Here is a 17267-nt window from a genome sequence, read left to right on the forward strand (position 1 = left end):
CTTCAAAATTTCCCTCAAAAATGTATTAATTAAGTCATGATTTTGGCGAACAACAATGGCTGCCAGTCGGTCATCTTGGTTTTGACAGGGCCAGGTTTTGGGCTGAAGATGTGTCCAGGGTAGATACAAGTGTAACCCAAATATCAGGGCATTACATTGAAGCGTCTTCAAAACTTAACAAAATAACTGGATTCCGTCTACGGACGGACGATGAGTGAATGAAATGGCTCGCTGGGACTTAGGTCCCAGTGGGCTAAAAACTGCCAACAACTTGAATTGGCGCTACAACGCCGCAGACCATCATCTACTCCATTCTACTTGGTATCCAAGTCAGTGTCCTTGCTCCAAAACGAAGTCGTAAGTTTTGAGATCATCAAACTCCTCTGGATGTAACAACTAAGGTCAGATTCAAGCTTCCTTGCTTCTCGAGAGTACAGCCCTACCATTTACCACCAACCCGCCAGGTTTTCTCAATGGTCTCGAAACAATACAGTACATAGTAAAACACCCACTGTATACCGCCATACTTTTTATACCACCAAAATCGTTCTGCACTGATGTGGGCAGTATATTGGGAGTTGACTGTAAATCAAACCAAAGAAATCAAACTACTATCTTAATTTTAGGATATTTTTTTCCCTTTTTATTTCGAGCCGTGAAACAGTTAAACTCAAAATTTAAATCATTCGTTTCAACAACGCATTGATGTAATCCTCACGATTACCGAAATCGCCTCCATCCACGAAGTGATTGTTCTTCTTTCTCCAGCCACCTGTTGGTGTGTTCAATTTGAACGGCCACAAGAAGTTCGATGCCTTCTTGAAGTTTGGGCCGCAAGTGAAAATCTCGTGGATCAGATCTTCCATGCAGATAATACCGCAGCGACCTGGAAAAACAATAGGACAATCAGGATAAGATCTAAGGCAACTTCCAAAACATTTTCATGGGTACTGGAATTCTTCGTGACAAGAGCGGGCTCTTCCATATTCCATTCCCTGACCCTTAACCAAAGTCCCCCCCCCCCCCGATTACATCATTCACGACAAGATATCCTCAGCAGGGGCTGTTTCTTATTAAGAGGTTCCTTTTTTCACTTGTCACCAGCAAAAACAATAAGAACCCTAAAAGGGGCACTACTGACAGTCTATCGGTTTGATGCAATCTGTGGGTTGTTAAAATAAACTTCCGCTCAATAAAATTACGCAGTACAGACGAGATGACAGGAATGAATACCTCAGATCAATATTTTCCATCCACAGTCACCTTATTGATTTGAATGCGAAGTAAAATTGAATTGGATTGATGTAAAATTGTTAAATAAAATACAGTCAATGCTCCGACTGTCAAAATTTTGGCGATTTAACAAAATTACCGTCATGTGAAATGACATAGGATATACAATATGACTATTTACCAAATCCAAAATTGGACATTATTTGATCCAATTTAGGAAGGCTAAAGGTTTTAGCTCATTTCCTTTAGACAGAAATAAAAGACCAATGGTCTTGTAGCTCACCTGACCATTAACTAATAGGCAGTTTAAAGACTTGTTATATCCCATGTCTAAAATGGATTAGACGTTGGTCTTATTGCAAGGGCCGGTGGCAAGATGGGAAGAGGAAAATCGATATACACACTGCCTTTCAAACCTTCAAAGGAGCGATTAAAATCATTTCCTTTAGACAGAAAAAATTGTGTGATACTGCCACTTGTATCGATTCTTAACCAAGACTGGAAACGTCATAGTCAAAAGATCGTTGGTGGTATAATAACTAATGTTTTCTCAATGAGTTTGAAAAGGACTGTTCTATGATTTCGTTGGCGTCATGGCGGAGAGTGAGAGGTGGTATAACGAGAGTTACATACACATAGATACCAAATGAACTATGCGCAAGGAAATTCTTGGCGATATAACGAGCTTTGACTGTAGAATAAAATTTCATTGATATTGCTCCATTTGTATAGTAAATTCAATCTCAACTTCCTCCCAATTTCCAAGAGTTGGAATTCCCTGATCCTTGAGAACACGCCACACGCCCTAAAACATTGTTATCATTTTATCCCTTGCGATTTAGTCCAGCCTGTTTGGTTTTAGACAAACATCTGGGTGGAGATAAGGTTTTTATTTAGCATTCAATTCCACGCGCTAGTAGTTATCTAGAAACTTAAGCGTTCTACTAATTCGAATGCGTAGTACTACGAAAGACCGGACCAAAGTTTACAACCAACGATACTTACCAAGATTTTTCTCGATGATGCTGTTGTCGGTCAGCGGCACCCGCCGTCCATCAACTTTCCCATAGCCTCGTTTGTATATCAGCTCGCGGACGCTCTTTAAGTTGGCGTATCTAAAACAACAATACATCATCAAACAATTTCCTAAATTCCATCCCACCCCAATTACCCTGACCGCATAAACTCTTAAAATGGCTCATAAGAGGCAGACGCTTAAATTTCTTAATCCCATTATCACTTAAGGCAATTCACACAGCACTGACGGACAGACGTTCTCAGGTCAAATATTTCCGATATATTATGTCCCTTGTGATTTTAGTCCAGCCTGTTCAGTTCAATAAACATCTGGGTGGAGAAAAGGTTGTAATTTTGCACTCAGTTCCACGCGCTAAAAGGTACTGACGAACCAGAAGCGTTCTACTAATTTGAGTGCATCGGAAAATGACCAGTCATTTTGAGTTTGATGGGGCATGGCCTCGCGTCATTTTAAGATTTAAAATGATCAGACTTTTATCCTTGCAGCCATTTTAAACGTTTGGTACCCAAATATCAATTGAATCAAAAACCAATTTTGTGAAATTGGTCATGGACCAGGATTCCAAGGGGTCGTAGGATATAGTTGCTAGCCTGCTGTAAGCTAGGCTTTTAAACAGGAGACCCTAGTGGGACTATGGCCAGCCTGTCACCTTTTCATAAAATGGCAAATGATGCATTCTGTGGTTTATATTTATCAAAATACACTCAATACCTCATATCCAATACAATTGTGTTTTCAGAAGTAGCACAGACAGCGACTGCAGCTGGATTTGATATTTTTTGAAGAATAAAATTTGATTGAATCTTAAATTTGACACATGGCTAGTTAGCAATCAAGGTCATCCATCTGATTTGAGAAAATTTGAGACAATTTTCCCCGGAGTTTGCATAATTGTCAATGATATTTACTGTAGCGCAAATAAAAAATGCCTCCCAAAAACCAAATTAACAAAAGATTTCACAGAAATCGATCTTGATATACAATTTTAAATCTTAAAACAAAACAGTAGAAATTACCGTGGCTTCACGTGAACACCTGCTGATCTCTGTGGCTTAGCCAATCACAGAAGAGTCTTTGCTTTCTAATTGTCTTTTTAAAACAGTTATCATAACGTTCAGATTTTCGCAAAAAAAGCTCATATATATTTTAACCAGGCGCCTTAACCAAATTCAGCTTCATGGGATTTGGAGAATGGATAATGCTTTGAATGAATGATTAGTATGAATATATACTCAGTTCCACAGTCTAAGAGCCTTACTCTGGAAACCATGTCATTTAAATTCACTCCACTTGTTTAGTTATAGGCTCAGCCTACGGCTAGCCTAAACTAGGGGTCCAGGGACACCATGCCCACTTGGGAAGTGGTTCCAAATGCTCAACAATCTAACAATTTCAATATTCAACGCCCCCTGGTGACCATATACAGAATCCAATGACCTTGAAACTCACCACAATCATAGAACATGTCACGAACTATAACTTTGTAATTAATCATGGTAACAAAATATGCCTAGGTACCAATATAATAAGGAAATACTAAGTTATTCTACTATTTAACGCCCCCTGGGAATAGAATAATTAATGGCCTTAAAACTTGCCACAATCATAGATGATGTCATGAGCTACAACTTTGCAATTTATTGTGGTTACAAAATATGCATTGATACGAATATAATATAGAAATACTAAGATATTGCATTATTCAATGCCCCCTGGTGGCCATATACAAAAACCAATGACCTTGAAACTCACCACAATCATAGAACACGTTATGAGCTACCACTTTCTAAATGATTGTGGTAACAAAATACGCTTAGGTATCAATATAATGTGGAACAAGAGCCCCAAGGGGCACAATGGCCAGCCTGTCAGATTTGCTTTTTATAAATGATGTAATCTGTGGGTTATATTTATCAATATACACTCCCTGCTCAATATCATTTACATAGTAAAATCGTGTGTTAACACAGACAGCAGGAACGAATGTAATATAGAAATACTAAGTTATTGTATTGTTCAACGCCCCCTGGTGGCCATAAACAAAAACCAATGAGCTTGAAACTCATCTCGATCGTAGAACATGTCATGAGCTACAACTTTCCAATTGATTATAGTAGCAAAATATGCTTAAGTATCAATTATGATGTGGAAAAACTTTTTTTCCACCTACGAATGAGTACTGATGACCCCAAGATGGCAGCCAAGTGCGTCATAATTGCCTGGTCAAAAATACCCTCTCAGATATAAAAGATCCCTTTCCAAAGAATACCCATTACAAATTGCAATGAAACATGGCACACCATTAGAAAGCTACAGTACTCAGAATTCAGGCCAAAATTGACATTTTTGGGAACAAAAAAGGTTACAGTACGGCCATCTTAAGTCCGATCGACCCAATTTTTCTCATGCCGATGGGCCCTTGGGGGATACAAATATATACGAATGATCAAGGTAATTGATAAAAGTGTCTTCAAAATTTCCCTCGAAAACTTCAAAAATGTGTAAAAAGTGCTGATTTTGGCGAACAACAATGGCTGCCAGTCGACCATCTTGAATCTGACAGGGCCAGTTTTTGGCCTGAAGATGTGTCTAGGGTAGATACACGTATAAACCAAATATCAAGACATTACCTTGAAGCGTCTTCAAAACTTTGGAACTCTCACGAACTATCTAGATGGTTATCTCTCTACCTAAATAGCTTCAAGAGCCATCTCAAAACAACTTTGTTCCATGCAGCATACCATTAACTCTCGGAAAGCGAATTGTATTTAACATTTTTTTGGCAGAATAAAATTTGATTGAATTTGCAATTCGGGCACATGGCTAATTAGCATATCAAGGTCATACACCCGATTTGGTAAAACCTTTTTTTTCGCGAACCTTGCGCAATTGTCAAGGATGAATTTTCTGAAGAGCAAATAAAAATTCCTCCCAAACACCAAATCAACTAAAGATTTCATAGAAATCGATCTTGAAATACAATTTTAAATCTTAAAATAAAACCCGGAAGTAAAACAGTAGACGATACCGCAGGTTCGCGTGAACACCTGATTTCTGTAAACGAAATGTTGGTTGTGACAAAATTGTTCAGACGGTTTTAGGTGGTAATAAGTAGGCTACGGAAACGTAACGACCATGGTCGACTTATTCGATGAAATCAGGCCTATGTGATATCCAAATTTTGACTTTTTTATTCTCCAGACCTCCCTGATATAGAAATAAAAAATTTTGGTGGTACGAAAGTGCAATCACAGCGCCGACGGGGACAGCGCCGTGTCAGAGATCGGCGGAGTGGAAATTGAGGTGGACGAACACGAAGAAGTAGGCTATTGCGCTACTTGAATTACGAAAACTCCTGGCGCGGTCCCCGACGCTTTTCGTTGATTAAGTAATAAAAATATCATGCAATGGGTTTTCACAATCTACCGCTGGTATTTACCGGATTTCAATATCACTCCAAAATTCAAAGAAACCTCGAAATATCGAACTGGAACACTTCCGGTAGATATCCGCGGCTGCCCAACCGGGAAACTTATTAGTTTCAATAGATATTGATAGGATCCATCATCTTCACCCGTCAAGGGATTCGAACCCACTAAGCTAAAGCCATGCCAGAATCGGGTCGGGCTAATCACAGCGCTTGTAACAAACCACATTAGGCTTCTGTGGAATTTCCCAGTAAATGGGCCAATCAGCGAACACGTAGTGAACGCGGAAGCATTGTCGCGTGTTGATACATAAAGTCATGCGCAAAAGCGCCAGTAATGAAATCGCGATAATTCACGTGAACAGCTGCTGATATTTCAGATAAACCAATCACAGGGAAGACACAACTTCCTGATTGGCTGATAAAAATTGAAATTTTCCCGATTTAACTTTCGTGAAAAATGCAGAAAACATTTTTATGAGACCCTATTTCAAAATTCTGCTCGCTACGATTCAGAGAATGGATTACGCTTTAATACGTGATTTGTTCGAATATGCCCTCACTTGGCAAGCAAAAGAGCCTTTTGTGTGGAAACCATGTCATTTAAATTCGCTCCATTTGTATAGTAATAGGCTCAGCCTACGGCTGGCCTAAAAACTTTTTCCCACTTACAATGAGTACTGCTGACACCAAGATGGCCGCCAATTGCGTCATAATTGGCTGATGAAAAATACCTGTCTCAGGTATAAAACATCCCTTTCCAAAGAATACCCACCACAAATTGCAATGAGAAATGATAAACCAGTAGGAAGCTACAGGACTCAGAATTTGGGCCAAAATTAACATTTTTGGTCACTAAAAAGGTCATAGGACGGCCATCTTGAGTCCGATCGACCCAATTTTTGTTATGCTGATGGGCCCTGGGGGAATCCACATATATCCGAAAGATCAAGGTAATTGATCAAAGCGTCTTCAAAATTTCCCTCAAAAAGTTCAAAAATGTGTAAAAAGTGCTGATTTTGGCGAACAACAATGGCTGCCAGCCGGCCATCTTGAATATGACAGGGCCAGTTTTCGGGCTGAAGATGTGTCTAGGGTAGATACATGTGTAACCCAAATATCAAGACATTACCTTGAAGCGTCTTCAAAACTTCCCAAAATAACTGGATTCCGTCTACGGACGGACGGACGAGAAGTGAACGCAATAGCCCGCTGGGACTTAAGTCCCAAGTGGGCTAAAAAGGTACTGTCCCTTGCGATTTAAGTCCAGCCTGTTTAGTTTTAGACAAACATCTGGGTGGAGATAAGGTTACGATTTTGCACTCAGTTCCACACGCTTAATGTTACTGACAAACCTCAAGCATTCCACTAATCTTTGAGTGCACGGGAAAATGACCAGTCATTTCGAGTTTGACGGGGCACGCCATTTAAAGATTTATACTATGGCCTCAACTTAAATTCTTGCTGCCATAAAAATGTGAAATATCAAATAGCAATTATATCAAAAACTGTATCATGAAACTGGTCGTCTACCAGATTCTAGGGGGTCATAGGATATCAGTTGCTACCCCGCTGTACACTAGGCTCTAATAATTGGGTATCTGTCCCTTGTGATTTAAGTCCAGCCTGTTCAGTTTAAGATAAACACCTGGGTGGAGATAAGGATTTTTATGTTAGCACTCAGTTCCACGCGCCAAAAGCTATCTAGAAACTCAAGCGTTCTACTTAATTTGAGTGCATTGGAAGCAATGTAAGTGGCCTCCCTTGATCGCCCAAATCAATCCTTGGATGATATACTTACCGCTGCTGCCAACAATTTTATAAGTTCCAACCTACTCTCTAGGCAATCGCTTCTTGACCGTAAGAATCGCCCACCCAGGAGGGTTATCTACGATTTCTTCGTCACGATGCCGGAATTAAAAGAATCTTACAAGAAGATATTAATAAGTATCCTAATGGGATACCGCCGTGCAGTACCCCATCGCAAAATGTTTAGTGTAATAACATAAGGGGAAAGATGGGTGTGTGATAATGAAATTTTTTATCCATAACTTGATTCAGATTTGTTGCATTGAAATTTTCAAAATATATACTTTTTTGAAGCTCAAATTCATCTAAATAAAGATAAGTTCAAAAGATACACACATAATATGCTAATTAAACTATTCCTTCCACTAAATCTCACTTTTTTTCTTACAAATATCTAATTTCTGAAATTTTCATTATCTCTCACACCAATCACATCCCTGCGGTTATATCCGAATTCAAGCGATTTACACATACCCCCAAGTGATGAACGGTTCAGCTAGTCGCAGCATGTTAATCGTTGCCTTGTTGAGCCTGATGAAAACACCGTTGTTGATCTGACGTAGCCGGAACAGCTGCATGACTTTACGCGGCTTTGGGTGAACGCCATTGATACTAGAAAATAAGTTAACAGATTTTTTAAAATCTTGTCACTTTTTTACATTCAAAACTTCTGATCCCAGCAGGCGTAATGTTTCTTAGAGAGAGACATATCGAATATTATCCACCATTTTTCAAGACCAAATTAAGTTAAATCTAAACCTTGGGAGATGAAGAGTAAACCTCCAATGTTGAACTGAGTTCAGGAACTGGTTCCACAGCAGTGAGAGTTATAAGTGCTTGATTGTCAGAGTTGACTCTTTCGAGTTAAATATCAAATCACAACTGCATAACTAGATCCTGACATAAAACCACCCCCTCAGGATAAAGATTGTATGACTGACTGAATTAACTGAAATAAGGTAGTTTGCTTTCATATAGGCCTACTTACCCTCGAATTCTCATTACGAACGCCACTTTTGACTCGGCTGGCACGTAGAAGTTTCCTTCTTTACGAGCCTGACGGGCCAATCGAATCTCTTCGCGTTCGCGTGTGCGATACTCTTTGATGTAACTTTCGGCGCGTTTGAAGATCAAATGGCGTTTTTCTTTGTAAGCCTTCTTCTTGGCTACCTTCGACGCGAGCAGTTTCTCGCGGCGGGCGGCTTTGAATTTACGAGCCTTCAACAGTGACTCGGGCGGCTGCGGCATTTTTTTGTCGCCAGCCTTCTTGGTTTTCTGTTTCTTTTCGTTTTTTTTAGCGCTGAAATAAATTTTCGTTTCAACATATATAAAAAGTTTTTGATAAATCTAGAGTTCCTAGTGGTTGGGTCTTGATCTAGTCTGCATACCCATTCTTTGTTACGGTTCCCTACAACGTCTGACGCTAAACTGTCTTTAGTGTCAAATCAAACCTTTGTACAAATAAATTAATTTTTTGTTGATAAAACAATTAATTTTGGTGAATTTAACCTTAAGAATTTGAAACAAAAACAACGGATTGGCATCGATGTCAAAGTTCAAGTCCGAATCCGTATACCCTTCCATCATGCAACACGAAAAGCCGCCCTATTTGTTATGTTGCTTCACTTCAACTATATTTCGAGGCTACGAGTCAAAATTTTTGAGTTGCTACGATCATCAAAAGCTACTTAGGATTATCAATTCAAGCCAATTCAATAGGCCTAGTTAACTTCCATCTGATAACAGAACAGAAATAGACGCTCGAAGCCTCGTCCCTCATTTTGAGGGACGAAAATTTGGTGGTTCTCAATATCGACCAAAAGCCGTCCAATACTGACAAAAAGTAAAGTTAGTATCGTATCATGCAGTACATTTCCTTGTTTTAATTTGGATTTTTATCGGAGTGTATATTAACGTTTCTTGTGGATGTAATATTGTTTAATAATGCTAAATATAATTCTCTTGTAAATTAATCAGCCTGATATTGATATGTGAAATGGGGCATCAACATCGATGAGTTGTTTGTATTAATTGGATTAGGTCATTAGTTGTGCTCAAAAGTAATATCAGTGTCACAAACATGTCAGTGTCAAAACATGTCAGCAGTACTCATACAGTAGTACTCTCTCCATTATATATAAACAAAAATAATGTTAAGCACACAGTTTTCTAGTTGGAGTTGTAAAATAGAAGTTGAAAATAAATCACCTAATTTCAAGATCATTACGTTATTTCAATGATGAGAAAAGGACAAGATATTCACGTCATGACAATCGACCAAAATTGTAACAACCACAAAAAGTAAACTATAATAGCGACCAAAAGTAACTTTATTACAGACCAAAAGTAAATAATACCAAACACCAAAAGTAACCGACAACTCAAAAACTGACCGACGAATATAATATAATCGCACAGATAATATCAAATAATTTTCCATCTCTCTTCGATCGATCGACGAAGGATTGATTCAATTTCAATTCTGAGAGAATCAGCAATTCTTAAAACAATTGCCATGATTATTCGACTCGGCTTTGATCAGTGACCATCAGTTCAAATTTGAGGTAATTACAGCTTTGTTAGCCTAAAGTAATCATTTTGAAATCTTTCTCACTAATTGAAAACTGTAACTTGATCATAACCAGTGGGCGTGAAAGCAAAACGCAACTCACTTTTTTGTTTTGAATGGCAGGGTAAATGCAGAATGAATTCCTCAATTTCAGTAGTTCGTTAAGCAACAAGACACTGTATAAAGTCTATATACTTAGTCTGAATACCAGTCGTTGTTACGGTTCCCTACAACGTCTGACGCTAAAGTATGATATAGAGGTTAACTCCTGTTAATTGCAATGCAACAACTGATTTTAGTGTCAAATCAAACCTTTGTACTAAAATAAATAAATTAGTTACCTTGTTGACTTAGAAAACGTGTTTTATAATCATATTTTTGATGATTTAAATCGCGAACCGGGGAATTTATTGATTTGATTTGATTGCCACAATCGGGATTTCCGATCTGGACTAAATTAATAAAATGTGAAAATTCAATATGTCTCTCTAAAATTACTCTAATTGTTAATTTTTGTTGATATAACGCATAAATTTAGGTCAATTTTAACCTTGAGAATTTGAAACAAGAATGATATCTGCATTGGCATCAATGTCAGTCCAAGTTCAAGTCCGAATCCGTAATTTACACTCCCCTAATGGACCACGAAAAGCCGCCATATTTGATATGTTGCTTTACTTCAACTATTTCTTGAGGCGACTAGTCAAAAGTTTTGAGCTACTACGATCGTCAAAAGCTACTTAGGATTACCAATTTATGCACAAACAATAGTTAACTTCCGTCTGATTACAGAACAGTCAGTTTGAGGTAAGTTGATGGTGTTTTAAGGGGTGAAATAGAAGCTCAAAGCCTTGTCCCTCAAAATGAGGGACGAAAATTAACCTTATATGAGCACTTTCGCCCTAGACGTTGTTTGTAGAACTACTACAGGTACTAGACTACTATATCCTATGATTAATGTATTCTGTAGCTTGTATTTTGATCGGTCGTAAAAATTTCAAACTTAGAGTTCTAATTCTTGATTCTTATTCGGATTTTGGGAATGGAAAACTCAAGAAATCTGGCCAAGGACGAATTCTCAATTTTGGCGGATAAAACATGAAATCGTGCATATGGATGATGGGTTGGCAGGATTTCCGCTGATTTTATCCTCACTGTCGAATGTGACCAGGAATTTTGGTTGGGAGGATTTTGGTCGGTGTTTGGCATTGGATGACTTTTGGTCAGTATCACACGGTTTTGGTCGGTGTTTAGTACTACCCCGAAAATTAACTGTATATGCGCACTTTTACCCTAGACGTTGTTTGGGGAACGACAGCTAGGTACTAGACTAGGAGGACAGGTCTTGATCAATTACAGACCAAAATAACAGGCACCAAGTCCAAGCCAGTCCCATAACAATCTAAGAAACTGTGACTTCTTGGTTTTGACTGAACAGTCAGGAACACTTTCCAAAAACGGCTTATTCTGCCAATTTCGGCGTTTTCCGCCAATAACGACAGAATCAGCCATTTAGCCGAAATCTGCGTTTTCTGCCATTTTTGGCTTGTTCTTAAAAAACGCCATTTCCGCCGTTTTCAGCTGTTACAGTTTTTAAAACTACATCGCCAGAAACGGCGTTTTTAGCTTAGATAGTTTTACAGGTGCTATTTATAATGCTTAGTTCGATGGGAGTCCCTATTATGACATCATCGCTTTTCTGCTGGCATGCATTTGTATATTTGCGCCGAAAAATTAATCTCATTGATCCGTTCCAGGCTTCAAGAAAGAATTAAATATAAATGTATGGGTTTCCGATGGCAAATGTATTTGAATTCTGTTCTTTCTGTATACCTGTATTCTATGAAATAAATATATACATACATGTATCCCAAATTGTTTCGAAAATGTTTGTTGTATTTTGAAATGAGTCTAGATACAGCTGTAGGCCTATCGATTTTGAGTTGTAACGTCATTGGCCACCAATTCATTCAATCACTATCCATCACAAGAATCCATCAATTAGCTTGGAGGCATCGAAGATGTTAATTACCTTTAATTAACCAACATCATATGCAGTCCAATATATCCCTCAACCATTCTATGCTTTATTAGGCAAGATAAGACCATGGGCAAAACTTAAAACTAGATTTTTGATACACTAGTTTATACATCCATGATTGATTTGTCTTATGAGAATGATAATTATAATAATAATAATTTTATTTTTAACATATAATATTTACACATCCGTTCACCTCAGCAAATTAATTATTTTATTCCAAAAAAGAACCGCGTAGACACTAGGGGAAACGTCTAAGTGGGTGGGGTCCATATATAACAAGTGGACTGCCAATAATGGCTTAATAGTTTATGATTATAAAACTAACTACGCCAAAAACGGCGGAATACGCCAGAAATGGCGAAAGTTTTTATGTGTACCCATGGCAACGTTTACTTGAAAACTTTATAATAGTTTTTAAAACTAGTTCCCAAATTTATTTTTAACAAAAATCATGATTAATAAACTTGTTTCATGCTGTAGTAGTTTTGAGAGTTTTCCCGGAGTTTTTGGGCTTCATATGACGTAATCATTTAGAAAAACGTAAATTTGACCACTTTACCTAGCTCAAAAATTTCCATCCTAGGGTCATATGAAAGCTTATCGTCTGCTCGAGATTATGACGTCATCGGCAACATGCGCTAATTGAAACGGAAATGCGCAAAAAACTTTAAAGCAAAACTAGAAACTTAGTGAGCTGAAACTGGCTGATTAAGCCATAAACGACTGTGAAAGTTTCAAAACTGAGTGATCCATGAACAGCTGATTCTGCCGTAATTGGCGGAAAACGCCGAAATTGGCAGAATAAGCCGTTTTTGGAAAGTGTTCCTGACTGCTAAAGACTTAAATGCCCACTAAAACCATTTGTTGTCATAACATTTTCTAACACAGATGGATTGGCAAAAAGACTCCTTAAGTCCAATTGAATGAGAGAGAAAATCCTCCATTTTGTCAAATTTCTTGAAATTTTACATTGTGACCATGCCTACGACATGAAGTTATTTTTCTTGTGGGGTCTCAACAACTAAATCAGGGTGGCGTAGGCATGGTAACAATGTTCAAATCCGAGAAATTTGACAAAATGGAGGATTTTCTCTCTCATTCAACTGGACTTAAGGAGTCTTTTTGCCAATCCATCTAATTGGTACAGAACTGGAAATATATCGGATATTCAGTTGTTGTCCGCGATTTTTGGCATTCTGTTAAGACATAAATGAGGTATGTACCCCAAAAAGTGAGCAAAATATCCAAGAAAAACAGGTCTCATCAATTAATAAATAGACATTAGTTACTTCCCTCATATTGAGAAGATGTTTTCAATTAATTAATCGGTGAGTATAAACCAATTTTGAACAGTCATTAATGCGGATGAGAGCGGATTCTGGGTTAGATTCTGAGAAACGTACCTATCAGCCATGATGATGATCCGGAAGAGAAAGCACTTCCTGGGTTAACGGCTTAGTTAACAAATCTGTCGCACAGTGGCGCCAGCTTATGGTGGTAGTTTTCGACTCGGTGGCGCAGACTCGAGATCAAAGTTCTCTTTTCTTTTGCCAGCGTTTTGTAGATCAATAAAACTATAACGTGATAGATATAAGAAGAATAATACGAAACCTCCACAGAGTTTCATCGTATCGTTGGAAGACTAAATGTTAAGTGTAAACTAAACTCGGATCCGACACTACGGAAACTTTGATGTTACCGGTATCTCCAACTTAAATCTTGGATCGCGCGAGAACAAAATGTTCATTTAAGATCCGTACTTTTATTGTTTATCGTGAGACTGCGCATAATAGGCCTAATAGAAAAATACGTTTACCGGGTAACGTACATTACACACGCGATAATATAAAATGTTTCAGTCCGTTCGATGAACCGTTAAATGCGTGTATAGTGCCGATCGGATCGGCACTATACACGCATAACGGTTCATCGAACGGTTCTTTAGTTTCCGTATGATGGTTCATATCTAAGGAGATGGTGTTCCCAGAACCGACTAAGTTCAACGGGCACTATCAGGTGGGAAAGAACAATACGTGCGGGCAGCCTGTTTCATTCGTCAATACAGTATATCTTATTGTGAAAGAGTTGATTCTGTTGTTGAGTCTAGTTGCAGCGAGACTTTGTTCATTTGAGAGGATGTCCGCGGGTGTTATAGCGGTTAACGTTAAGTTTGAACAGCGGTTTCTTTGTTCGATTTTCGCCATGGATAAGCTTATACATTTGGATAATTGGGGGTCGCTAGAATTAGTACAACATGATAGATTTCTATCAATTTTCATGATGGTCAATTTCCGAATGTGACTATTCTATCAAATTCCAGTACTGGATTTTTCTATCTTATTCCAAGGTGTTCACTGATGTTAATTTCCATGTCGTGCATTTTCCAGACGTGAAAATTCTATTTAAGTCCAATACTGGATTTTTTGGACAATTTCATGTCGGACAATTCCAGTGTGGGTAGGGATAGGACTTTGAGGCGCTCATTGGACGACAAATCATTTAGTTCCAAGCCCATTTTGGTAGCTTTTCTTTGTACAGATTCAAGTAATTTGATATTTTAATGGTTGCCCGGTTCCATACAACTGAAGCATATTCAACGTGCGGTCGAATATTAGTGATTTATACAAGAACAAGAAGACGGTGGTGTTGAAGAAAGAAAAGGTTCTTTTGACGAGTCCAGTCATAGACCCATCTTCACCTGTCAAGGGATTCGAACCCACTACGCTAAAGCTGTTCCCCGAACCCCTTGACCTCACGAGTCGTTGGAGTCGTTACTAGCCGACCAGAATCAGGTCGGGCCAATCACAGCGCTTGTTACAGACGACATTAGGCATCTATGGAATTTCCCGGTAAATGGACCAATCAGCGAACACGTAGCGAACGCGGAAGTATCGTCGCGTGTCGATATATGACGTCATGCGCAAAAGCGCCGGTAATGAAACCGCGCGTCGTGAGGCCAGGGGGCTGGTGGAAGCGAGTTCGGGAGCGATACCGGACTCCTGGCAAGCGAGGATGTCATAGACCTGGCTTTGTTTACGCAATTTTGGATATGACTGCAAAAGTTTAGTTTCTCGTCTATAACAACACCGAGGTCTTTCTCGGATGCTACCTGTGATAAGGGAAGGTTTCCAGAATTAATTTAGTAATATTGGTGTTTGGCGTTTTTGTTTCCAAGGTGTAGGAGTAATTGTATATATGTTGTTCTAGACCAAAGGTTGAACGGTTGAGCTCATTAAAAAACAAATATAAAAAGTATTTTAATTCCAAACTATAATATATTTTCATAGCCGTGTGTATTTTATATTACGAATAAATATTTATTCTAAAATATCAATAATTTTAATTTAAAAGCATTTAAAAGCATTTAAAGATTATTAAAAGCATCAATTGGTCACGTCGCTTCGCTCCGCTCCCAATTGATTTAATTACAATACACAATAAAGAATATATTCATATAATCAAATATATTCTAATAATAATAATAATTCTATCATTTAATCTAAAATCCACACGGCTATGAAAATATATTATAGTTTGGAATTAAAATTACTTTTTATATTTGCTCTTAATGAGCTCAATCTTTCAACCTTTAATCTAGAACAACATATATACAATTACTCTAATATTTTTATATATGAAAATCATATTTATGAAAATCATATAAATGAAATCAATGTTAATAAATAATTTGTTATTAAAATTGAGAGTAAACAAGTACACAGTGAAAACAACAAATTATTCTTAAATAGAATTAAAGATACAACAAATGTCAAATCTGAGGATTATAAATTCAAAAAGTTAACAGAATTAACATTACATAAGAAATATTTAATTACAAATATTGAAACAATTACTAATAGACATGGTAATAAATTAGTTATTCACTTAGAATATGAAGGATTAAAAGGAAATAAATATAAATTCAGAACATATTTACCAGATAGATTTCATAGATTATCTAGTGAAGATAGTGAATAATTATATTCAGGTGATTTCTATTTCATATACAAAGGTAAGAATGAAAAAGGATGTCATGATATAGATTTCGAATAAAAAATATGTAAAATAAATGGTTGAATTAAAAGAATATAGAATATATGTTGATTCTAGAAAACTTACAAATTACAAATCTCCTAATTTACTAGTACAATTAGATAGAGAATTCAAAAATTGTGTTGATTTAAAATTAGTAAATATAAGTTAATGTAATAAAAGTCTTGATCATTTAGCTTTCTTAATTTTTGACAGAAACATTAAAAAATGTTTTCATCTATTTCTAAGACCGGGATTATATAGTTTAGAAACATTAGCGCAAGAAATTAATAGAAAAGCAAGGACAAAATTCAATAGTGAAGACAAGTTTGGAATTAGATTTAATAAAATTGATATTAATAATAAAATAAAGAATATAGCTGCAAAGCAGCGATAACGGGTTTTCTGGATGCATGTGATCGAAAGGAAAAATTAATTACCGGGTATTCGATGGAAAAATAAAATGAGATGATTTGGATATTATCGGAGCAATCCTCTTTTTGGTTGAATGGTCTAACCCCAGTATAGTCCCCCGTGATTTGGAAATTCTCGGAGCCCTCCTTTATTTACCTACTAAATGACGTCACAAACTGTTATTTCGCCGGTGCTTGTTGTCTAACAATTCAATTCAATTCTTTATTTACAGTAACCTAATAAGTAATTTTAAGTTTCAAATAGGATGGAAAGTACATTCAGACAATCTGTTGGTTCAGAGAGACCGTTATTACAGTATCAATTTATACATTTCGTTTCGAAGCTGTCAGTTGCCGAATCTGAATGAAGATGAATTTTATTTGACGAAATCGGCGGAAAATATATAATAATAATAATCAACAGAATTTCAAGAGGGTTTTCGACGAAAGTCAGAAAACCCTAATTAGGTTAGACAATGGCGTACAACATCAATTTTTAGTTGAAAAACCTATAGCTAAACTGTTAGGAGTTACACCAAATCAACTGATAACAAATGTTGATACTACAGCAAATATAATACCTTTTACACACTTTTATATTTATTGCAATTTAATTGACCCCACAAAAACTTTCGAAGCAACTAAAGATATAATTTGTAATTCTAGTATATTAAATATTTTACCATAAAAAATGTTAAACA

The 17267-nt window shown here is 37.2% G+C and overlaps 1 protein-coding gene across 1 annotated transcript; it reads right to left on the minus strand.

The window, feature by feature from the left end:
- Nucleotides 1–616: 616 nt before the first annotated feature.
- On the minus strand, nt 617–13591 carry LOC141910265 (large ribosomal subunit protein uL30-like). The gene is made up of 5 exons (XM_074800992.1): nt 13525–13591; nt 8497–8808; nt 7983–8120; nt 2239–2348; nt 617–886 (listed from the first exon to the last, which is right to left on the minus strand). Exons 1-5 carry the CDS (start codon nt 13533–13535, stop codon nt 678–680), a joined length of 780 nt encoding a protein of 259 aa, XP_074657093.1. The 5' UTR covers nt 13536–13591; the 3' UTR covers nt 617–677.
- Nucleotides 13592–17267: the final 3676 nt, after the last annotated feature.

The sequence above is a fragment of the Tubulanus polymorphus genome, chromosome 8 (genome assembly GCF_964204645.1).
Source record: "Tubulanus polymorphus chromosome 8, tnTubPoly1.2, whole genome shotgun sequence".
NCBI lineage: Eukaryota > Metazoa > Nemertea > Palaeonemertea > Tubulaniformes > Tubulanidae > Tubulanus > Tubulanus polymorphus.

Bases quoted from the DNA above. Each gene is read 5' to 3' on its own strand.
- LOC141910265 (XM_074800992.1), bottom strand. The intron at 2,349-7,982 runs GTATGTGTAAAT...TTGTTGTTTTAG, and splicing joins GAACCGTTCATCACTTGGGG to ATACGCCAACTTAAAGAGCG. The intron at 887-2,238 runs GTAAGTATCGTT...TTGTTTTTCCAG, and splicing joins CATCATCGAGAAAAATCTTG to GTCGCTGCGGTATTATCTGC.